General features: G+C 43.7%; 1 protein-coding gene across 5 annotated transcripts in view; it reads left to right on the top strand.

Annotated features, from left to right (window-relative positions):
* Positions 1-23,167, top strand: part of SHROOM3 (shroom family member 3) — a 143,829-nt gene that overhangs the window by 38,545 nt on the left and 82,117 nt on the right. For 3 of the 5 annotated variants that reach the window (XM_057429942.1, XM_057429941.1, XM_057429940.1), the window contains one exon: positions 6,915-7,069. In XM_057429942.1, the coding sequence (XP_057285925.1) occupies positions 6,915-7,069 (155 nt within the window). Of the gene's footprint in view, positions 1-6,914; positions 7,070-17,645; positions 17,900-23,167 lie in introns of those variants that run through there. The other 2 variants (XM_057429945.1, XM_057429943.1) reach the window with 1 other exon arrangement.

Raw genomic sequence — 23,167 nt, 5'->3', positions numbered from 1 at the left:
TAGCATAGGTCCATCTTTCTTTGTGCATTAATTGAAAGAAAGCTTGATTTTCCCTGGCCCTTATACTTCTAGATGTAAAAATCTCTGTGGGAGCCTTACAGTTCTGTGCTTAAGAAGGTGGAAAATTATCTTAAGAGCTAAGCCTTATTTCCTCCACTGGCTTAGGAATTTAGAGTCACCAAGAGGAGTCAGATGCAAATTCACCCATGCATGTCTTCTTATCTCTTGTAGCTGAAGCCAGCAATCTGTTTTCCATTCACTTCTTCCCACTTTTTGCTGAGGGGCTGACTGCTGAGATTAACCTTGCTCCCGGACAGGAAACAATCATGCAGGAAATGGAAAGGTGTGGAAGTGTTGGAGCCTTCATGGGAGTCCTAGGAATGACCTTGAATCCTTCCCACTTGTCAGTAACTTGCATCCATCCTGCATAGATCATAGTGGCATTTCTGCAGTTGGATTGCTGCTTTGATGCCCACAGCCACTTTGCTTTGGTGCTTGTCCTTGGTAAATTATACTGGAAAAGATCATGGTCCTTTCCAGATCATCCAGGTTTGGAGACTAGAGGAAATCAATTTGTTTACTCCTCTGCTCCTGGCTGGGTTTTTCTCAGAGGAGGAGAAAGCCAGGTGTGCAGCCAGGCATAGGGTCAGGGATACTCCTGCTGTCCTGGGGTAGTGCAGATGCAGGCAGGGAAAGAAGGGACTGTAGAGAAGGGGTGGCGCTCAGTCATCAAGGGGTAGCAGATTTCCATCTGGATCTGTAGCACTTGGTGGGGAGCAGGCAACACCTTGCTGCTGCTGCATATGCTTCATTATGGCTTTTGGGAATACCTATTAAAGGTGAGGTCCTGGTCCCCTTTGTATCAGAGGCTCTATAACATTTTCCCTGAGCATTCTGGACAGATTCCAGTTTGGGTAAATACAACTTGGTTGCCTAAAATCCCTCCTCTGAAAATAAAACATGAGCAATTCTGAAAATTGAGGCGCCATATTATATATTTCCCTAGAGCATGAGATGATGAATTCAGTGGAGGGGCAGGAGAGCTGATGTTGTCCTGATAGGTAGGAAATAAATCAATCTGTCTGTCTGCAGACACACTTCAAAAACAGCCATGAGCTATCTGTTACAGCCTGGAACAGCCTGAGTTCATGCCTCTTCTCTGTACAGGCTCAAATACTGCTGAGTTTATCAGCCACAGCATTAAAATCAGAGCTGGTCACTGTCAATGTGGTGACTAGATTTACAGTGGCGCTCCTCTGATGTAGTATCTGGAAAATAAGCCAAGGGATGCCAGAAGTTGTGAATGGCAGGGGCTGGAGTTCTTCCTAGGTTTCTTGCTCCAAGCTAAGTAAGTATGTTCATTAACTGCTTCAGGCTGAGTGTGGGAGAAATATGTTATTTGGCCTGTGTTAAATAACAGATTTTTTTTTTTTTTTTGGAAGTTCCAGAAGGATTTCCTAGCCCTGCTAACCCTTCAAACCGTGCAGTTTAACTTGTTCTTCTACTGAGTAAAATTCAGCCTCTCAAGGTGAATTTGTTCCATGTGAACCCTGTGTGACTGCCTGGAATAAATTAGTTTCTGCACCACTCTGCTTTGTAACTGGGAGCAGAAATGCTACTGTAGAACAATCCAGAGCACCATGAGAAAAAATCCCTTCCTTGCTTCCCCGCAGAATGAAACAATAATTTGGAAACACTTTCTTTTGCTTGGAGTAAAAGTCAATAGCTGAATTCTTTGGAGATGCATATCTGCATCAGGGATGGGGAGATCCAGCAGAGACACGGCTCCAGGGGGAGACCTTTGACTTAACTATGTTTTGATTGAATTATCTTAACTGGTCTGTCTCTCTGACACAGGGGTTGGGGACAATGGGGAGGAATTTCTGTCTGTTGCATGGGAAACACTCTCTGCCCCAGGTTGTGACACAGTTTTAACTCTGCATGAGGAGAGCAGCATATTCTCAAGTCATACAGCAGCTCATCAACTTGGGTTTTAGGATTGAGAACCCTTGCTGAACTCCTCAGGGGCTTAAAAATCTGCGTTTCCAATATGAAGCCTGACTCAAACAGCTACTCAATGAGTTTACTGAGCAGGTGCATGCACTGCTCTTACTGGATGCTGCTGTGGGTGTATTACACCTAATAGCAGACAGGTAAATTAAAGACCCCAGTCTTAACCTGTTTGGTGCTCCAGCCTGGGCACTGAGAAGTGGTTAAAACCTTGACTGATGAATCTGTCACAGTTTTCCTGTTTTTTCTCTCCAATGCACAGCTGGTTTTACCTTTTCCCCTAAGTTGTACCAGTGGTAATGGCCTCATGAGGAAGAGATGAGCCACAGATTCCCTGAAAATGCATTGTTCCACTGGAAAGAATTAAAGTGATTCCAGTAAAATATGTGAAAACAAGAGGTCTAAAACAGAGAACATCTTCCTGTAATGCTGCTTCTGGGCAAGTCATGGAAACTGCCTCAATTCTTTCATGAAGTAAAATTTCATCCTCTCTCACCCTGTCACTTCCTATAAAATCTTTTTTGGCAGTTCAGGAATTCTGGACAGCCATCTCCAGCAGTTCATTTGTGATGCTTCCCTGCCCATCATTATAATATCTGACACAAAAAGGGCAGTTGTTTGCCATTGCAATTGCTGCTGAGAACACCCAGCTATGCGTGTTTTTTCCTGGTGTCCCTCAGGAGTTGCTGTGTGGTAGAGCTTTCCCTTGTACAACTACATACAGCGTGCATACATATTTGCTTGCTTGCTTTTTTTTTATTAAGAAACATCAGCAGGTTTACAGTTTAGGAATCACACTCACCATTCATAACATGAAGGACACAAAGATGGAATAATCCATCTTAAAAGCTACAGAGAATTTGTTGTTACAAAAGCTCCTCAAAGAAAGGGAAAAAAGGAATTAATAAAGAAAACTTCTTTAAAATACCCAAGAAAGGGTCTCAGTTAGACAGCATTCTCTGAACCTACAGTAACCATAGTGAACCAAACAAAAGACAGTAGTAGTAAGTCTTATGTATCCTTGGTGATCTGCTTAAGCAACTTCTTGCTTTTACAGTAAGCCAAAAAAAGGAGAACAGATGGGTTCAAAGTCTGCTGAAGGATCTATTGAATGACAAGAAGCCCCCTCTAATGCAAGAAAATGGACTGGAGTGTTAATGCAAAGTAGGACCAGGGGTAGCCTTTGGGATTTTCAGGCAAGGGCAGTGGGCATGGAAGGCTTTACTGCAGCAAAGACAACTGAAGGGACTTGAGTTCGTGTCAGCCTGAGAAGACTATTGAGGCATTCTGAAGTGGGTGTATTTCAGGAGAGGCCAGCTTGGCAGGGAAGATCTTGGTCTCTGCTTCTGAAAGAACCAGCTAGGTATGTTTGTGGAAAACAGAAGGAAAGCAGTGTGTATGGGGGAGATGCTGAAGTCTCAGAAATTTGATGGAATTTCACAGGAAGCAGATGGTTTCATATTATGTAGATGGTTGGTGGGATGCCATCTGGAAGGGGATGCTTCCCTGTTGCATGATTCTATCTGTCATGGACTCTTCCCAAGGTCAGGGCCTGTGAGACAGGAATTCGCAGAGACAGCCCCTGGAATGAGAGCCAAGACATGGATCATCATCACCCACAGGGAGCTCACATGTTAAATTGATAGGACAGACAAAGGCTGTAAGGGCAGTGTCCATTTTACAGGTGGGAAACTGAGGCACGGAAACCAAGTATCTTTATGCTATGGGCAAATGTTCTGCTGTACAGATACTCCTGCTGGTTTCAAGGAGAGGGGTTCTCCAAATGTGGCAGTGGGCAGCTGCACTTAAGACCAGCCATTGAATCCAGCCCCCTAAGGTTTAGCCCAGCACATGAAGTCCAAAACCAACCCATTTTTTAGGTATTCCTCCACCATAACTCCGTAATTACTCGACTTGGCAGAGGAGTTGGCTCAGTCCAGCCCAAAAGAAAAAAACTTAAGTCATTGGCAGGCTCTAACTGACTACTACACCCACAAAGTTTGCTGGCTGCATATCACCTTGTTTTAAATGAACCATAAGAGGTCTTACTGGCTATTGATTGCATTTTTTATGCAAGTGACTGTTGAGGGTGGTTTTGACAATACTGTAACTTCTTGAACTACTCCAGCACAACCTGCACACTTAAAATACAGGCTGTATTGCTGGCTCTGTCCTTGCTGCCTGACAGCACTTAAAACCACTTGAGCTTCAGGGAAGATCTGAAGAGTTGCTTTCTCATTCCCTCTCACTCGGGACCGGGTCCACGGCATGAGATGGCTGCTCAGAGATGGTAACCACATGTAGAAGTGGCCTGCCCTCGTGTTATCTGTCTGCTTTGCAGGATCTTCCATCTTTAATTGCTCCGTGCATCACAGAGCCAGCACAGTCCCATCCTTGGCTTTGTTCAGCCTTGCCCAGTGAAGCAGGTGTTCATGTAAATAGGTTCCATATGCACTGAGGTTTGTTTGCTTTGTTGGTAATTGTTGCACTGGGTAGAGATAGAGCTTTGTGTTTATAGTGCAGCTGGTTTTGTTTGAATCATTCAGTCCTTTTCTTGCAATGTCACCACTCCTTAAACACAAATATTTTTAGAGGCATTCAGAGAGAAGAAATGAATGTGGAGCATGTGAGATAGTGTCTTGTTTCTGGACTTTTGTTGGAAACCTGGGAGTCTTTGGACTCTGAATGGCAGTGCCAGGTCACAGGCCTCTTGTAAATGTTTTCTTCCAGGAGCTTTAAGGAATTTGAATCCAGGGAACTCCAGACAAATAGATGACACAACTGTACCAAAGCAATAGGCACATGAGAGGCTAACAGATTATTAACAGATGAGGTAACTGTGTAAAGAATGAAAGATCAATCTCTCTAGGTATGTAGGTAATATGGTTTCGATGCTGCCATTGAAAGCTTCTAAGCACAAAGGTGTGGGTCTTGGTTTAGGTCTCTCTGGATAGTTTTAGCACACAGGAGCAAAGCAGATCATTCTTAGCCTCTGGAATTACTCACAGGTGACTCTGTACTCATGCTAGTAAACTGTCCTTAAAGGCATCCTTTACTAGGGCTCTGTGGCTGCTATGTGGCCTTGCAAACTGCAGTTTAAGAGCCTTTGACAGGATTTGAAGAAAGATTTCTTTCAGGGCTGCTTAGAATAATAACTTCATCAGAACTATTGTGGGGTTGAGTCTTGTCTAAAAGTCTTCAATTTTGCATTACTTATAAAGGTGATTATGGAGGAACCCAAATTTTCAGTAAAAAGGAGGAGAAAAATGTCTAGCTTGTGATTGCAAAGAGAACCTTAAAGCAGTGATCCTGAGGAGTGAAAAAAAAGCTAGATTATAAATATAATAGAAACTAGAATATAAATACTGTTTGGATTACTAGAGAATAAAGCAGGATTTTGTTGATTTTTTAGGGTTCATCAAGACAAAAGTTAATACAAATGCTTCTTTCTGTTGGGTGTCTCAGTCTTTGAAGTAGTTGCTATTTGTTACAGAAGATATTTTTGCAGGAATGCCTTTTCTCCATTGTACGTGATCTAACATAACAAAACAAAACCAAAAAACCCCTGCTGTTGAGTGTATCACAAATTAATCTAACCCAAAGTATCCTGCTCTATTGTATTCCATGGAAACAATACCAACCTCTTTTCCTCTACAGGAGCAACCACCTGGAGCAATACTGCATCTTTAGTTTGATATCTATTTATGATGCAGCAAGATCTAATGTTTCATCTCACCCTTCCTGGTAATTGTAATACAAGGCTCTTTATATGAAGCCTCATTCCTGTGGTTTTATTCATTCTTAAGAAGAAAAAAAAAATCATTCATCAGTGGAATGATTTCCTGGTAGCATGACTGACAATGATTTTTACCTGCCTTTGTGGGGGACTCAGAGAATTTGTTAGCTAATGTTTGTGAAAGTTAGATTTTAGGTTTTAGAAGGTGTGTGAGATGGAATATTACTGTTCAGGAGAACAGACTGGCTTTGCCTGTGAGCACCATTCAACACTGAAACTAATGTTCAGGTAAACATCTACATCTGCTGAGTTACATGTCTGGGTTATGGCTGAATTACACGTTGCCTGGCATGACTTGAAATAAAAGTAACTTCCAGCAGTGTGCATGCAATTTCACTGCTCAGGAAATGGTATCCCTGCAAGGAACAGCCCTTCCCCTGGCTGACTCAAAGTCTTAATCGGATTCAGATACATTTCTGTGTCTTAGTAAGATATCTGGGAAGGTGAAGGCCTGAAGGAAGAGATTATCCTTCTGAAGGAGCGCACAAAACAGAGGAAAGTGCCCTAGGATTCTCCTTCTACCTTTGCCACTACATAGCTTTGAGCAGCCTGCTTACTTTGTCCTAAAAATAAAATAATTTTCTATTTCCTTTAAATCCTTACAGAGGTGCTGCATGCCATAGACTACGTATACCTATGTGCACCTGCTTTGTAGCTGGGAGTAAGTAAGAAGCTGATGTTTGTTTATCAGCCAGCTAGAGCATGAAAAGGAGCTTGAACAAAACCATCACATCCAAGCTCTTCTAATCCCAGTTTTGCCCTTGGGCTTGTGCCTGAGTGCTGTCATCAGGAGTTGCTCCATGGTTGTTGTGCTGGCATTTGCTGCTTCCAAATACCAAAGACTTTTTAGGCTTATTCAAATCAGTGCTTCTTGGCATGATTAATTTGGCTGCTGATCTCCTGATTCCATCCATACGAAATGTATGAGAGGCAAGCATGGACCTTTGAAGAAGCTGGCTGGCAAAGGGAGACAACATTTCTTAGAAAGCTGAGTCTGGGGCTGATAGACCCACTTCCTTCAATAGAAATACAGACTCAGCTCTGCATGTGGGAGTCAAACTGTGGCAAGCATGTCTCACTGTTTCTTTCTCCTCTCTTTGCTCTGCAGATCGAAGAGGGAGGTAAAGCAGACTCCCTGCCGTCCAAGCTGCAGGCTGGTGATGAAGTGGTGAACATCAATGAGGTGGAACTGAGCAGCTCCAGGAGAGAGGCTATCTCCCTGGTGAAAGGGTCCTACAGGAAACTGAAGCTAGTCGTTCGCAGGTAGGCAAGACCCAACACTCCTACCCACACTTTGCAGGGCATCACAGTTATTCCCCTTGTATCTCCAGCTGAAAGCCCCTGACTTGGCTTGGTCTTGGCAAAAGCCTTGTTTTAAGCACACAGGCATAAGCCCAAGCAAATGTTTGTCTCGGGCAACATATCTATGACTCCTTTGTCACTGATACCTCCAAGCATGTGAAATACTTACCCAGCTTTCTTCCACGGGTCCCCTGCCACGTGACAGTCCAGGAATGCCTGTTCAGTGATGTACAAGCAGTCCCATCTTCCCTCAAAGTGCTTGGGGCTCCCTGTGAAAAGGTGGCAGTTCTGTACCTAGCTCTTGCCTCATTTGCTGCATGTTACCACTGTTGCTCTGACAGCAGATTTCCACTGGCCTCAGCAAGATTTGGAGCTGTTTCATGCAGGTGAGTGACAGAGTGGCTGCACTGACTGAGAGCAGTCTGACCAATATTGTTCTCAGGATATGATCTAGGGGAAGATCAGCTATTTCAGCTCTATCTTTTGAGCCACAGCCTTTGTGATATCACTGCATGAGTTGTATCTTATACCTCATGTGTTCTGCATCAACGTGAAAAATAACTGGGTTTTTTGGGGTCAGGACACAGAACCTGAATCTTGATATGCATTTTGAATCAGAGATGTTTGATTCTGGAACTGGGGGCATTGAAGACCTTTATAGAGATGCTTCTTCTATGTTTTTTACTGTGTGCATGTCCCAACAGTCTTTGCTGTGTCAGTTATGTGCTAGCTTGTATCACTTTATGGCGTGCTCTGTCCTGAATTTGCACACTTAGTCAGAAGGGAATTTGGGTCAAGATCAGCATTGATGAGGAGCTGTCATTAGCCAAACAGAAGGTGTCAGCTTGGGTTGCTAAGTTGGAACAAGTAACATCTGGGCAGTGCTGTCCAAATAGGGCAGCTACCAACAGCTCAGATACCCTGCTGCTCTCTGGAGTGTATATCGTGCTTTTGCTGTGTTCTGTTATTTACCTAAAGTACTTTTAGGAACTGACAATGAACTTAGGACAAATTCTGAATATTCATATACAAAACTGTTATATGCTTTGTGCAGCCATTGATAAGTTTTTTTTATGTAAGCCTCTGTAGATTGTAGTCCAACTCTATTGGCTGAACTAAATGCTTAATTCAAACTAACTAAAATTGTGAAAATAGAATCCTTTTGCCACAGTTTAGTTTCATTTTTGCTGAGATTAACTAGTAAAATAACTGCTTCTGTTTAGTGTGAATTGAGAATTGTTTCTGGCATTTGATCCGTCCACCTGAAAGGTAAAAAGAAAAGGAAAGAGAAAAGGATAGACAAATAAATCCTGGAGTCCCATTGCAGGTGTTTCATCTCAGACCTCCTCTCTGCTTCACTTAGATATTTTTGTTAGTGGCATTCCTCTGGTGGAGACTGAGCCCTTCCCGTGCTGCCTTTAGCAGCCTACAAACTGAGAAAAGTACATTGGGAAGGCGGTTCCTTGTGTCTTAAACAAGACACCAGGATTCAATAAACGCTCTCTCTGCCTGGATATGTATGCACACACACATAAACATACGTGGACAGATGCACATATATGTGTATATGTGTATATGCATAGATGTCTTTATACACAGGGGAATGATATACTCAAGGTCAGCAGTGTCATAGCCAGGCCAAAATTTAGCACTTCCTAATATTTCCTTGGGAGGTCCTTGAATAACAGAACCTTAGAAATCTTTGAGGCCTCTTTCTTCAAGCTGAAAGAGAATACAAGCAACACTTTACTTTCCTTGACTAGTTTTTCACATGCAGAAGGAACCATGAGAGGCAGAGCAACCCCAATGGATATCCATCACATTGTTCTGTTTATGGCTGATGAGTTAATGAAAGAGGAGGTGATCCGCCTCTGCAAAAAATCAACAGACAGCAGTCTTTTATGTTCCAAAATTACACTTCACAGTGTAATGTAACAGTTTCTGTCTCCACTATTTTGAAGTTCCCAAGACTTTTTCACCTTTTCTTCTCCTTTTTAGTAAGTATTTGATGTTTTCCTCATTTGGAATACTATAGTGAGTTTGAGGAAAGTTTGGTTCAGAGCCTTTCATGATTTCATTTCATCACTACTAGAAAGATCAAGCACCTTAAGAAGTGTTATATTTACATACTTGCTAAGGTACTTTAAGCCCTTTGTGCATGTTTAAAACTCAGTGACAATCCATAAATTTGAACTGGAAAATTGCAATTAGGAGCTAAAAGCCCAGCCTTCAGTTCAGGTAATTGGACACAGTCCCAGCTGACCCTGCAGTTCTGGCATGAAAGCAGCAAAGGAACAGGGAGGTGAGGTCCTGACTGCTTTGCGGGCAGTGGGTCACAAGCTGCTCTGAATTCTCTCCATACCACCAAAGGTGGCCTCCAGACAAAGTAGAAGACAAAGATTTTTATCTCCAGTGCTAGAGGAAAAGTGGATGAGAGGGGATAAAAGAAGGATCCCAGAGAAGAATGGTGAGAAAGAGGAAAGTAGCAAGGGGAAAGTGAGCTTCTGCATTAAATAAAAGCTTCCAACAATATGAAATCAAATGAAGCAAGATGCAAAAGAAACAACGTAAGAGGAGCAGCTCAGTGAGAACCGGATCCACGCGGCACCTTCATCTCAGGGGGGTGCTGCTGGGCAGGCAGCGTACCTCTGTGATGAAATGTGAACAAACACAGGTTTGCAAGCCAGGCTTGAGGTAAAGCTACAGATTATCTTTCCCCCAGACATAATGAGTTTAGCCATTAAGACTGGTAAAGGAAGCACTAGCGTGCCTCACACTTGGGATTGTTTTTTGTTGTGCAGGCAAGAAGATGATGTTTTGCAGTACTATATCATCTGAAAAGATGATGGAGTGCTTGAGATGCTAGTTTTTTATAAATTGTCTGTAACGTTTCAGTTGAAGTGGATTAGGGTTGCTTGCTGCAAATATCAGCAACTGAAAACTCCCTGACCAGTCATTTGTGACCTGAATTTTTAGTCTGTGACTTCAGTATCATGACAGCTCTTGCTTACAGAGTGGCACAAACTCAGACTGACAGGGACTTTACCCCTTAAAAGTCATATGCAAACAACAGCAAAGTCTGCTTGGTGGTTCTTTCCAAAGCATATTCAAGGTCACCATGTTTTTTGAAGATTTGGTTGTTTGTTTTTCAAAATTAAAACCCAGGAGCTCTATGTAGCAATGTTATGTTTTACCAGACATGGTGATGGACAGAAAACACAGATCAGTTTTATTCAGATGTATTGTAGCGAGACCATCAGAGGAGCAACAGAATACATTCAACCCACTCCATACACATGTGTAGCCCACGTAGCATACTCAGGTTACTACTTAATCTTGTTTTTTATTTCAGGACAAAGGTAAGCTTTTAGTACCAGTGGCAGCAGAGCGAGCCTCTACTTGTGTTACTAAGCAAAAATTGATGTTACAACACCTTGTTAGGTCTGTAGACAGGCTGATGCAATGATGTGTCAATTCCCTTGGAATGCCATTTGCAGAGCTGAATAATTGATGTGTTATTCATCAGCCTGTTGATCAGTTTAACAGAACAAAAGAGTGGGAATAGTTTCAATGAAGGGAAGGGAAAATCAGAGGAAATTCAGTATAAGAGGAAACACTAAAATAAGTAGATGAGAAAAATTACCTATTTGACAAGGATAATTAATATTAATGGATATGAATGGTTGCAAATAAATAACCAGTAGCAGAGAAGTTATTATAAGGACCACAGTCTGCCTTTCACTCCTGGGCAAACATCCTGCTGACATCAGGAACGAACTTGCAGTAGGTAAGACATATGAAGTTGTGAATTTTCTGCTTCCTTGCTCATGGATTTACAGTAGGGCAGAGGCAGAGGATCACTGAATAAATGGTAGTGATAAGTAAATGCTGTGCTGTTGCCTCAGATGGTCCTTATTTGGGAGACAACTGTTAAAGGATTTTTCATTGATGCTCTCTACCTGCATTTTGTTTGTCTCCTCCTCAGTTTGGGGGCCCCCAAATGAATGGCAGTATTCAAACATTAACCTTAGTCTGGTTCTTTAACAGGACTGCTCATATTCCACTTGTGTAAAAGCCAGTTCCTTTCTTTCTGGCCATTCCTTGCTAATCGCTGGGCCTGTTTTGCCCATTCATTTCCAGGACAACAGACCCAGATGTGTGTTCATTCCTGTAGACCTCAGGTCTGCAACTGGTGTGCTATGAAGAAGCTTGTCGATACTTCACACTTCATTGTGCTGAAGCCAGGACAAGGCAGAGTAAAAGCTACTCTGCATCTCAGGGAACTGAAAATCTTATTAAGTGTACCTTACATCTTCCAGTCCCTGGTAAACTGAGTTACATTTTCCTGCATTGCAGACCTTGCTGGCAAGGTGAATTTAGCTTGGTGGTCTGTTCTAATCCTTTTTGTGACAACTAGTTATTAAAACATTTAGAATGGTACAAGAAAATTACCTGTTTTCTCCTTCCTCACCTTTATATAGAGAGCTTTTCAGAACACTTTCCTCTGCTGGCTCAGAAAAAAAAAGGACATTTGTTTCTTTCTGATAAATTTCGTAGCTGAGCAATCAGGCAAAAAGCATACTGCTGCTTGAGTGTCCCACTAGGCAGATCAAATTGCCAATTAGACAGAATGAGTGAGGGGAACAGCCTTTCAAACCATCACAAGAGAGACAAGATAGCACTGTGCAACAGGGAAGGACAAGCAAGTATCACTCACTGGTGTTCAAGGCCAGGTTGGACAGGGCTTGGAGCAACCTGGTCTAGTGGAAAGTGTTCCTGCCTATGGCAGGACATTGGAACTGGATGAGGTTTAAGATCCCTTCCAACCCAAACCAGTCTGTGATTCTATGATTTAATTTTGTAGTGGGAAATTTGCCTACTGTCCTCAGCAAACTACCTTAGATAGTTGATCTTTAACCAGCTGGAGTGTTTGAAAGCTACAAGCCACAGAAATAGGCTTAGTTGTTAAATTGTGAAAGGCAGGTTATTTTTTCCAGTTTGTTTTTTTTCTGTCACTTCCTCTCCAACTTCAGTACCTAAGCAGAGTTGGATGCAGTTAAAAAAAGACCAAGGCCTTTTCAGTGGTATCACTTCAATCTAATTGTGCTGTGCATGCTTGTATCAGCTGAGGATAAGGCTCAAAATGTGGGCATTGCCTGGTCTGCTTTACAGTGACCACAGTGGCCTACAGCAGTTGCCAAAAATAGTCTTTTCCACAGGTCAGTAAGCAGGAATGGCTGTCATACTGTCACACTGTTTACATAGTTTTACATTCAACATGTTGGTAACAGCAGCAATTAGATCACTGAGGCATGGTGGCAAATGTAGCTGTTCTGAGAATATCATGCTTGAAGGGAACTACAGTCATGGGTACAACAACTCTCAAACCCCCTTTCTAACGCAAGCACTGCTTGAACTAAGGCCTCCTACAAGCCATTAGAGTTGCTGTGGCATTCACCATTGCCTAGTGCAGGGAAGGGAGAGGTGAAAACATGAAGTCATTTGTGAGACAACAGGGTATTGTGAAGTGATCCTGACATGCGCGCTTTGGTCCCTGTTCTTGGTGCTATAAACGGACTTGAATAGAGTTCAGATGAGTTACCTCAGGCCAGAATCTGGTCCTTTGATTCTTTAAACTCTTGGATCCAGCATCAGTCTTGGTTAATGAGTGCAAAGCACTATTAAAATTTGCTAGTGGAACAGCAGGTAAAACTTTTCTGCAGAGAATTACCAATGTTTTAGGCCCTTACTCTGCACACACTGAAATGCAGGAGTCCTGCAGAGCTCTTCTGGGGTGTTATTCTTAGGGTTCAGGCCAGCACATAATTTCTGACCTGGGATGTGAGGGACTCTGATGGTGACACTTGCATTTACAGAGCCAGTGAGATGTCATGAAGTATGTATCTGAAAGGAGCTGTGCTTTACAGCAAATCTGTACACCTCCAAGACACACAACATGTATGAATCCTCTGCTCGTGCCCATCAGCAGCAGTTTGAATGGAGATCTGATGCTTTGGGCTTGGTGCCAGCCATCACCATCATTGCAGGGGGGTTGGACTAGATGACCTTTGATGGTCCCAAACCATTCTGTGATTCTTTGATAAGATAGATACTGCAATTAAACTATGTGGCTGACACTGCTCCTGATACTTACAAACTAAAACTTTATTAATGCCTCTACATGTCCCAAGGGTGTCTGCCCAGTTCTCATAGTATGTTGTATGTAAAGTGAAGGGCATTTGACTGTATAATCTCTCTCTTTCAGGGACAGCTCTGTAGTGAGGTGTAAGTAGAGATACGTACATAACAAAGATTAGTATTCAAGGCAGTTGATTTTCTGTTTTCAGTGTTAGTGGTTGGTAGGTTATGTCTACCTCAAGCTCAGCAGTTCCTTCATTTCTTTTCATCTCAAAGAGACTTTAGCTAAAAATACAAGTCAAATAAAGGAGGAGTTGGGATAGAAAACATTATCATTTTTCCTGTTGTGCTAAAAACTGTACAAAAAGAAAGGATTAAGCTTATCCTTGGCTATAACCATAATCTGTGTGTTTGTTTTCATGCTTCCCTACAGACTCCCTATGTCACTTGGGTTATTCATATATTGTTCTCTTGGCACGTCCCTGTCCCTGGGCCCCCTTGCCTCAGCGACAAGACCTGGGGGAGATGCCAGGGGAAGTACGCTGCAATCCTGAGACAAGGAGTGTCAGAGGGGAGCTGGCTAATTCAGGAGCTCAGCAGACTTTGGATTCACACAGGGATATCTATAACTGAGATTTTAGACCCTATCGAAGTGTTGAAGTTTGGGAGGAAGATGTCAGTACAACTGACAGCTGAGGCTCAGGGCCGAGTCAAGCCCATGGAAATTGGTGGAAAGATTCCCACAGACTCAGAAAAGCCTTGGCTTAGACCCTCACTGACCAGGAGAAAATGGGCTATTCCTAGAGAGAGGGGAGGCTGCTGGCATTTTTACAAAAAAGCCAAGTGCCAACACAATTCTTCAAAGAACTCTGTGGACTAATGCTTTCCTCTCATGACACTAATGTAATTTTGTGGTGAATTTGACAGCATGCCAAAAAATTGCATCAAATAAATCCAGGTTTTTTAATGAAATTAATTAGAATAGGCATTGGCTCCCACCCCACTCTGTAGCAGTACAGGAGCATGATTCCAAAAAGCTGTGCTGCGATGTGGTTATTATTTGTTCAGGGGTGATGACTTGGGGAATGGGAGAAAGGACATACACATGGAAGTTTTCAGATTGACAGCTCAAGAGGGCAAAGCTGGCCTTACCCTGGTAGAGGGCTGGCAGGGTGGTCTTGTGACTAGTGCTGTTGTATGTTCAGTTGTGAACTCCTCCACAGCTTTCCAGTGTGCCTTTGGTCATGTCACCGTATTTCTCAGATCCCCAGCTGCCAGGTATCACAGATCATAGAACCACAAACTGGTTTGGGTTGGAAGGAACCTTAAAGCTCATCCAGTTCCAGCCCTCTGCCATGGGCAGGGACACCTTCCACTAGAGCAGGTTGTTCCAAGACCCATCCAACCGAGCCTTGAACACCCAGGGACAGGGCAGCCACTGCTTCTCTGGGCAACCTGTGCCAGGGCCTCACCACCCTCACAGGGAAGAACTTCTGCCTGAGTTCTCATCTCAAACTCCCCTGTTTCAGTTTGAACCCATTTACCCCTCGTCCTGTTACTCCATGCCCTTGTAAGAAGTCTCCCTCCAGATTTCTTGTTAACCCCATGAGGCACTGGAAGCTGCTCTAAGATCTCCCTGGAGCCTTCTCCTCTCCAGACTGAACAAGCCCAGCTCTGTCTCCATAACAGAAGTACTCCAGCCCTCAGAGCATCTTCATGGCTTCCTCTGTATTCACTCCAACAGCTCCACATCCCTCTTGTGCTGGGGGCCCCAGAGCTGGACACAGGACTGCAGGGGGGGTTCTCACCAGAGCGGAGCAGAGAATCTCTGTTGTGTGAGATTTTGGGATTGGGAAGGTGTTTTTCAAAGTTCATCTTTTAACACTAGTAAAATCAGCCTTCAGTTGGAGTCTCATATGAGGAGACATCTCCTCAGCTGATGCAAAAGTGTATGACCAGCCAAAACCCATCAGGTCCTAGCCCATTGTTTGTACAGTATTCCTGAGGTCTGAACAGCCTGTTCCCAGGTAGGTAAAGGATTTAAAATGTCCTTGTTGGGTGAAGCTCATAAGTCTAAACGTCTTGAGCATCGGTATTTTCATTAGAGGAGTTTTCTGTGCAGTTCCTATTTCATTAGGAAGTGTCAATGCTAAACAAGGGGCAGACAGCTAAGAGGTGAACAGAATTTCATTTTGACATCACTGGCAACAGCCTTACTGTCTGTGATTTAATTAGCTACAGTTTAGGACTGCCGGGATTTTAGGGAATTTCCCACAGTGGATAGTAAACATGAAGAAGATCTAGATACAGTTTTTGACAAAAAGATTTAGGCCACTGATGGGGAAAGCACAAAAATGCCATGGAAAAACAAAAATAACAGCCTCTAAACTGTGTTATCCTATATGGGACATTAGAGACTGACCCCTCACCTGAAGCTGCGTTAGAAACAGTGATTTTTGGCCACTGCCACTCTGCATTAGCTGCTGCCTTCACCAAGTGAATTTGGATTAGTTTGCCTTCTTCAGGCAATAATCAAGCTGGGGTTTGATTTGTTAGAAAGTGACACTGGGAAAGCTGGGAAATCTCTGCCAGTGCTGTACGAACTGCTTCTTAGGGTATGAACCTCCTGCTTTTGGAATTTCCTGAGGATTTAATTTGGAGTTGGAACAGATCACGATAGTATGAAGATTTGAAAAAACAAGCATGTGTTCTCTGACTGATCTGTGCCTCACTTCTCTACCTGTGATTGTCTCTAGGCTGACATTTTGTCAATAGGGCAAATACCTGGACTTTACAGGTATTTTAAATGCAGGCTTTAAATTCAAGAGCTGATTATAAATAATAATTTATGAGACATTTGTTGTGTAGTAGCTGGGTTATATGTTTATTTTGCTCAGCTACACTAGTTATCCAGGAATATAAGCAAATTTCTCAAAAGCCTTTCCATGCTTTTCTTGCTTGATCCAAAGTTTCCTCTGGGAGGGAGGTGGTGTCAGGAAAGGCTAATGAGCTTTAATGTAATCCTACTGATATTACCTGGTGTAGCGGAAGGTGTCCCTGCCTGCAGCAGGGGGTTGGAACTAGTGAACTTTAAGGTTCCTTCTAATCCAAACCATTCTGTGATTCTGTGATATGAATTGAGTTTGCAAGGATTTCCTTCAGTAAAACAAATGCTAGGGTGTAGTGGTCACTGTAACTACTTTCCATTTTTTCATGAATGGACTTGTGTGGGTCATACAGATCCCTTGGAACTGCTTCTCCCTTGTGGCTGGATAAATGGAATATTTCAGTCAAAAGAATAATGAAGAGTGGAAACTACACAAACGGCTTCAAATGGCCTTTTATATGCATAAATGTTCATGGTTTAGCAAAGGGCAGCCTAACTCCCTCACATAACTGCAGAGTATTCACCTGTATGCACCTGATCAATGAACCCTGGCTATGCCAATAGCTCTGTAAAATGGAATTATTTTCTTTTCCAGTACACATTTCTTCAGCATTCTGCCTGCTTTGACTTTGATGTTGGAAGGGAGACAGGGTTGGTTTTCAGTATCTGCATATAAAACATTTTAATGTGGGTTATACCTGCAAAAGTACACCATAACTTCTTTTTTCCTATTAAAAAGTGACTCTGCTAATTAAAATCTGAAGTATTGGTTTAAAAATACATCTTTCAGATGGTGAAAAGAGCCAGTTAACTCAGCTCAGAGCTACCTCTTAGTCTTCTGTGCTTGGCTTGGGGCACTGGCGTTGGCTCCTTCTGTTGATAGATGTTTTTATGTGGCATTACTCCTGGCCTGAAATGAAACAATTTGCTCCCCATACAGAAAACATATTAATCTATGTAACATATATTTAATATATGTTTTCAGCATTCTCTTGGATGCCAAGACAGCTTGGCTGGGTAGAGAGTAACTGAACTTCCCTGATTGCACCAGGCTGACACCCTCTGTATCAGGATGGGGCCAGTGTGTTGAGGGCCACCTACTTTTCTGTGCTGTTTCCATGGACTTCAGAGAGCCATGTGTCCTCAGCCTCCTCATACTGCTGGAGCTCAGGCTGGGTTCTTTGGCGCAGGAGAAGAGACAGTGTTACCCACAGAGCTGACAGTTGGCAGAAGGTTTTTATCCCCCACCCTTACTTCCAATTACAATTTCCAAATGAAATTGGAGTGGTGAATTTTGAGACAAACACTGTAATTCCTGGCTGGTGGAAAACAATTCCTTATTGAATATAGTTTCTTTTCCTCTCTCTCCCTCCAAAGCCCAGTGTTAATTGTAAGAGGAGGTCAACCCCCAGTCTACAGGGAGTCAGGGCAGAGCTGACTGGCACTTTCACTCAGCAAATTTCCCCTTTCCTCACGGTCTCTGCTCCTGTCTGTCAGGGCTGCTGACGACTGCTTGGTAGGAGGGCAGTAATCTGAGCTGCCTCTGCTGAGCAAACCTCCTGCTTTTTACTGTGGGATTAGTTCTGAGGTGCCTCTGTGCGCAGCACCTGTATCTGCAACTTGTTACCTCATTTGCTATGCTCTTGATTCTCCACTTCCCAGGGCAGTAGTGCCATTCCCTCCTCCAAGGACTGCGCTCACCAAATGGCAGGCTGCCTCCGGCCCAAGGATGGGAATACCTGAGCCTTGGCCTGGTGCCTCTGAAGGTAAGCAGCCTCTCAGCAGCTACAGCAAAGCAAGCCGGGCAGGGCTTTGTGCCTGTGGAGGCAGCAGGATCTCGTGGCAGGGAGAAAGATCTCTCCCTAGGAGAAGGAAGACAGGAGTCTGAAGGACCCTGTTGGTCCTGAACATCATGAGCATCATAAACTTCAGAGCCAGTGAGTGTTCAGGCAGTGCTGTGGCTGGCGTTCAGCTGCTATTGGAAGAAAACACAGCACACAGGGAGCCAGCGCTTGGGCTCTGGCACTGTGCAGCTGTTGAGCGGTGTAAGGAAATCTCTTGGGCTTTAGGCTAGAAAAGTGCCGGAAGCTTACCGGAGTGGTGGACTTTGGAGAGCTTCTAAGCTGTACAGCATGTTTAAGGCCATTCCCTCCCTCAAAGGGTGCTAATAATGGACTTGGGACACTGAGTCTCATAAGCAGAGGGACTGACTCAAAATACACACTGATGTGGCAGGTGATTTTTAGTTTTACAGTCTGGAAGAGACTCTGCTCAAGGCACTCTTTTTGGCCTTCACTCTTTATATGTTGAGAATTGTTTAAAGTGGGTGTCAAACCAGTCAAGCGCTTTGCGTCAATGTTTAATAGAGAAGGGCTAGCGATACAGTCTGGGGTATATTCTTGTTTGATTAATACAGGAACATTGCAGGTAGCAGAAAGAGAATGTGAAAGAGGTTGATTCTAGGAGATGGTAATCAGTATTGCTCCAGTATGGGCCTGTACAAATTTACATTCACCAAAGACCTGTTGTATATTCTGCACGCCTATACACCCTTTTAGATTGGTTATGACTCATAAAGTTAAGTTCGTTGAACTTTGATTTTGTTTATTTCCTGAGACATTAACTCCTTCAGTAAACCCATTAGATGATCTTTAAACTCATTACCTGCTTCATTGCTATTAGGAGATCTTTAACTTCAGGTTTGTTGGTTTGTTTGTTTGTTTGTTTGTTTTTTGTGGATATCAGCCAAACCTTTAGCTGCATGCTTGGGCTGAAATTGTGTTTTTTCTACAGTGTGGTTATCCAGTTGTTCAGTGAAAGTTGGCAGTATGGGTGAAAGCATGTTGAAGTGGTGCTAGTGGAATATGGGGGTCTGTGTCCCTCTGTCAAATGGAGTAGTTTTTGGCTGTAGATTATCTGCTGAAGAAAAGCAACTTGGAACAGCCTGCTCTGAAGTAGAGATGCAGCCACAACTTGTGGGTGCAGCACATTGTCTTCCACAATATGTACTCATTCCAGTATTTGAAGACCAGGGAGATTCTGAAGGCTCCGGGGGAGACCTTAAAGTAGCTTCCAGTGCCTAAAGGGGCCAACAAAAAAGCTGGAGAGGAACTTTTGACCAAGGGCCTGTAGTGACAGGACAAGGGGGAATAGCTTTAAACTGACAGAGAGGAGACTGAGATGAGATTTTAGGAAGTTCTTCCCTGTGAGGGTAATGAGGCCCTGGCACAGGTTGTTCGGAGAAGCTGTGGCTGCCCCATCCCTGGAAGTGTTCAAGGACAGGTTGGATGGGGCTTGGAGCAACCCGTTCTAGTGGAAGGTGTTCCTGCCCATGGCTGGGGGTAGGAACTAGATGAGCTTTAAGGCCCTTCCAACCCAAACCAGTCTGGGATTCTATGATTCTATTATTTTGACAATACAACTAGAACTGTTTTTAGCAGCAAATTCCCAGTCACTTTAAATGGCCCCTAAATTTACTCCTTTTGCCTTGCCTGACCCAGCTCTATAAAACAAAATTCAAAGATGCATTTGGTCAGGGAAAGACTGTTCATACGCTCTTAGATTCAGTTCTTGGAGCACCCCACTGGCTGCTCACAAGCCAGCTATCCCATCTGACCAGGACCTGTGCATGGTGAGGGTGTGGATTTTCCTGCCCTCTCTTAGGAGCCCACTTTTCCTAAAGTACCTGCCATCAAGAGAAAAACTAGTCAGCATATTAGCAGCCCTGGATATTCCTGAGGCAGTGGAGCTGACAGATCCACAGGACATGGGAAGACACTGTTTTACAGAACAGATCCCATCACCCTGAGGCATGGCCTGATGCCTGCATGGGTGGGCATGTTCCCAGCATGCAGAGATGTATGGAAACTCTTGCCCTTCACTGGAGGACCCTTGTACATGCATTGTGAGGCTGCAGGGAGCTCTGTGAAGGATGTGACTCTCTCCTGACAGGGGGACTGCAGGCAGGCAGTACTGCAGCAAAGCATTCAGCTATAAATGTGGACAGTCAGTATAGTGTGGACAGCCATGTACAGACAAGGGATTAACTTGGGTCCTAGTCCACTACCTGCTTGAGTGATTTGAAATCTCCTGTGGTCTTCATATCAGGTTGTATATAAGCCAGACATATATGTCTTCCCTGTTCCTGGAAACAGTTTGAGCAGAGTGGTTCAGTGCTCTGTAGTATTCAGTGTGTGTATACAGTATCTGAAATTTGAAGAGATGCCTGAATTAAAGAGATTTCATGATTGCCTCCTTTGAGTGAACTGAAAAATCATCTAAGTGATGTTACTGTTTTCTCTGGTATGTTTTATAATCTCTTGAAGACAAGTCTTTCTGAAGCCTTCAAAGGGTTAAAGGCAATACCTCATAGAAACCCAAGTGGCTGAAGAAATACCAGATATTAACATTTATGTCAGTTGCCAAATCCTGGACATCTCTTTCTTCTTTTTAGAAATGACAGCATGCGGTGACCATTTAACAATAAATGGTAGCAACTTGGCTGTTATAGGGCAGCCCATGTGCACAGGCACTCCAGGGCTATGCCAGCATCTCCTTTGTTCAATAAAAGTAACAGCAGGAATTTGATTAAAGACTGATAGAAAAGGGGGGGGGGGGGGAAGGGTGTTAGGGGTGTAAAAGAGAAACATACATAAGAAAGATTAAAGAAAGAAAGAGCCACCTGGAAACTTCATTCCTCCTTTATTTCTATCTTAAGCTCATAAATACCAAATCTAAACCATTGTATGTGTGAGAGGGAGGAAAATTTCCTGCATGCCTGCACAGAAAAGACTGCACATGCAGTGGCACAAACTGACTTTTAGCAGAAGTCACACTGTTTTTCTCAAACTTAATGCTTGCTCCTTGTCTGCATCAGAAGGAAAACGAACCAGAAAATAACTTTAGCTTTGGATGGACAAAGTTAGGATGGTCAGGCAAGTCAGATCTGTAAAGGAGAGTGGTGAAAGATTTTGGTTGAACCTGCTACGGAGCAGCAAGGCCATTTCCCAGGCTGTCTCAGAGCGGCCCTGCAGCTTGACTCCTTTTCTTAACAATGACTCAAGAAACATTCACGTGCTCTGGGGAGATCATTATTCAGATTTAATAAAGGGGTTTCTGGGAACCACTATTGCTTTGAATCAGATGTCCATTGCTGCAAGTCAATTAGATGCTTCTCAAACAACTCCTCCTGCCAACCTTAGTGACTATTGTGATCCTCAGGAAGATTGGAAATCCTTATTTGCAAAGATTCAGGAATGCAAGCGGCCAGCTACACACATCCAGCACTGCTCTTCATCGTCGTTAGCCTGCAGCATCTGCTGCTTTGTCTCCATCCTTGTTGTAAGTCGTCTCCCCCCACAAAAAAAGATGAACAAACCAGTGACTCCAGCAACCAAATGCAAATGAGCTCCAAAGAGCCCTCTTATGTGGGATCAGCAAGCAACAGGCAAATCACATTCAAATTCCTTCAGAATCTGAAGTAACACGTCTGTTGTTTGGGTTTAGGAGACCAGAACAGTAGGACTGAAGTGTCAAAAGTGCGTGCAGGAGTGATGGTGGGTTGACTTTTCTTTAGCCTGGCTGTGCTCAGGGAGCTGGGAAGTACTATGCCTCTCAGGCAGGAATTTTCAGCGCACAGAGAGGAAGGCCGAGAACATGAACTCCACAGCAATGGGCACTTCTCAGCAGGGGTTTGTATATCTGGGGGGCTCTTCCATGTAATCGTGTTCTGTGATAGAATAGGTGGAGCACCAAGGCAGAATGCTGTACCTGGAGCCTGTTGCTAGTGCTTCTGGTGTCTTTTCTATACACCTGGATATTTAAGCACCTCAGCTGCTTAAATCATGCTTTTCCCCACCTGGTATTTCTCTTACTCCATCTTTATGTTGTTTTCCCTCTGCACACTTTCTCTCACACTTTTTAGCTGTTAATAATACTCGTTAGACAGTGAAACCTTTCTGGCAGTGACCTTGGCTCTGAACTGTCCTCCCCTCAAGTGGTTTGGATGTGACAATGTCCTCTGCAGCAAAGAGGACGGATCTGCCTCAGGCTAGCCTTCCTCACCTCAAGCCGTGATCCTGAAGGCTGCTACCTGCTCCATCCAGGGAGAAAGACAACGCTCAGCTCTGGTCTGGATCAGTCCGTAGGGGGCTGTTACAGGATGAGGTCTGTGGGGTGTTGACGGGAACAGCCAGCCTGTGCCAAAGTGAGGGGCCGGAGGTATGTGGGGAATGCGAATGGTATGCTTGAGTGGACAGCTTCAGAGCCAGGCGCAGGGTTGGCTCTCCTGCCATCTGTTGTGAACCCCGCAGGCCCATAGCAACAAAGCCTCAGGAATGGGGCTGCTGCTTTTTTTTTTTCTCCGTAAAGAAATTCTTCCTTGTCCTCTTCCCTGCTTCTGCATACGCATACTCATGAATAAGTAGGAAAGGGGCTCAGATTCCTGCCTCAGAGTGATGCATGCTAAAGGATAAAAGGGCCTTTTAGAGCTCAGCTTGTATTTGGTTTTCCTTTTGGAGCTGTGGCATTCTAGGAACATAAGCTGAGGTGTGTAATGTATTGTGAATTGCTAAAATCTCGTTCTATTCAAATTAGTAGCGGATATGTATCTGTACTGAGGTACACTCAGTAAAGTCTACAGTGGATGTGGAGCCACCCCATTGTCCTTGGTAAAAGAGAGACCATTTCTGCCTTGTTATTACAGAAGCCAAGGTTAACTGCTGTAGATAACCCAAATGCATTGATTTGTTGTGCCTGTTACATTCCTCAGGCCCCGTAGCACTTCTCTTCTAGCTAAGGGGCTTTGATATATAGGGAAGTGGTGGGACCAAATTCTCAGCAGCTATAGACAGCCCAGCATTACTGGTGTGATGCAAACTTTAGTGCCAGGGAAGATCTTGCCACAGAAGAACTCTGTCTCCTAAAGACATCAGTGTATAGCTGGTGTGCTGCTGGGAAGAGTTAGTGCTGAAAGAGCCTTTATTCAGGCAGCAGGGGTAGGACCTTGCTGGCTGTGTCTGTCTGTCTGCGTGAAT

Source organism: Pezoporus wallicus, unplaced genomic scaffold (assembly GCF_028554395.1).
Source record: "Pezoporus wallicus isolate ANWC-B61680 ecotype Strahan unplaced genomic scaffold, APGP_CSIRO_Pwel_v1 contig_7351, whole genome shotgun sequence".
NCBI classification, from domain to species: Eukaryota; Metazoa; Chordata; class Aves; order Psittaciformes; family Psittacidae; genus Pezoporus; species Pezoporus wallicus.
The sequence above is the reverse complement of the archived record's forward strand: the minus strand, read 5'-3'. Positions and strand labels throughout refer to the sequence as shown.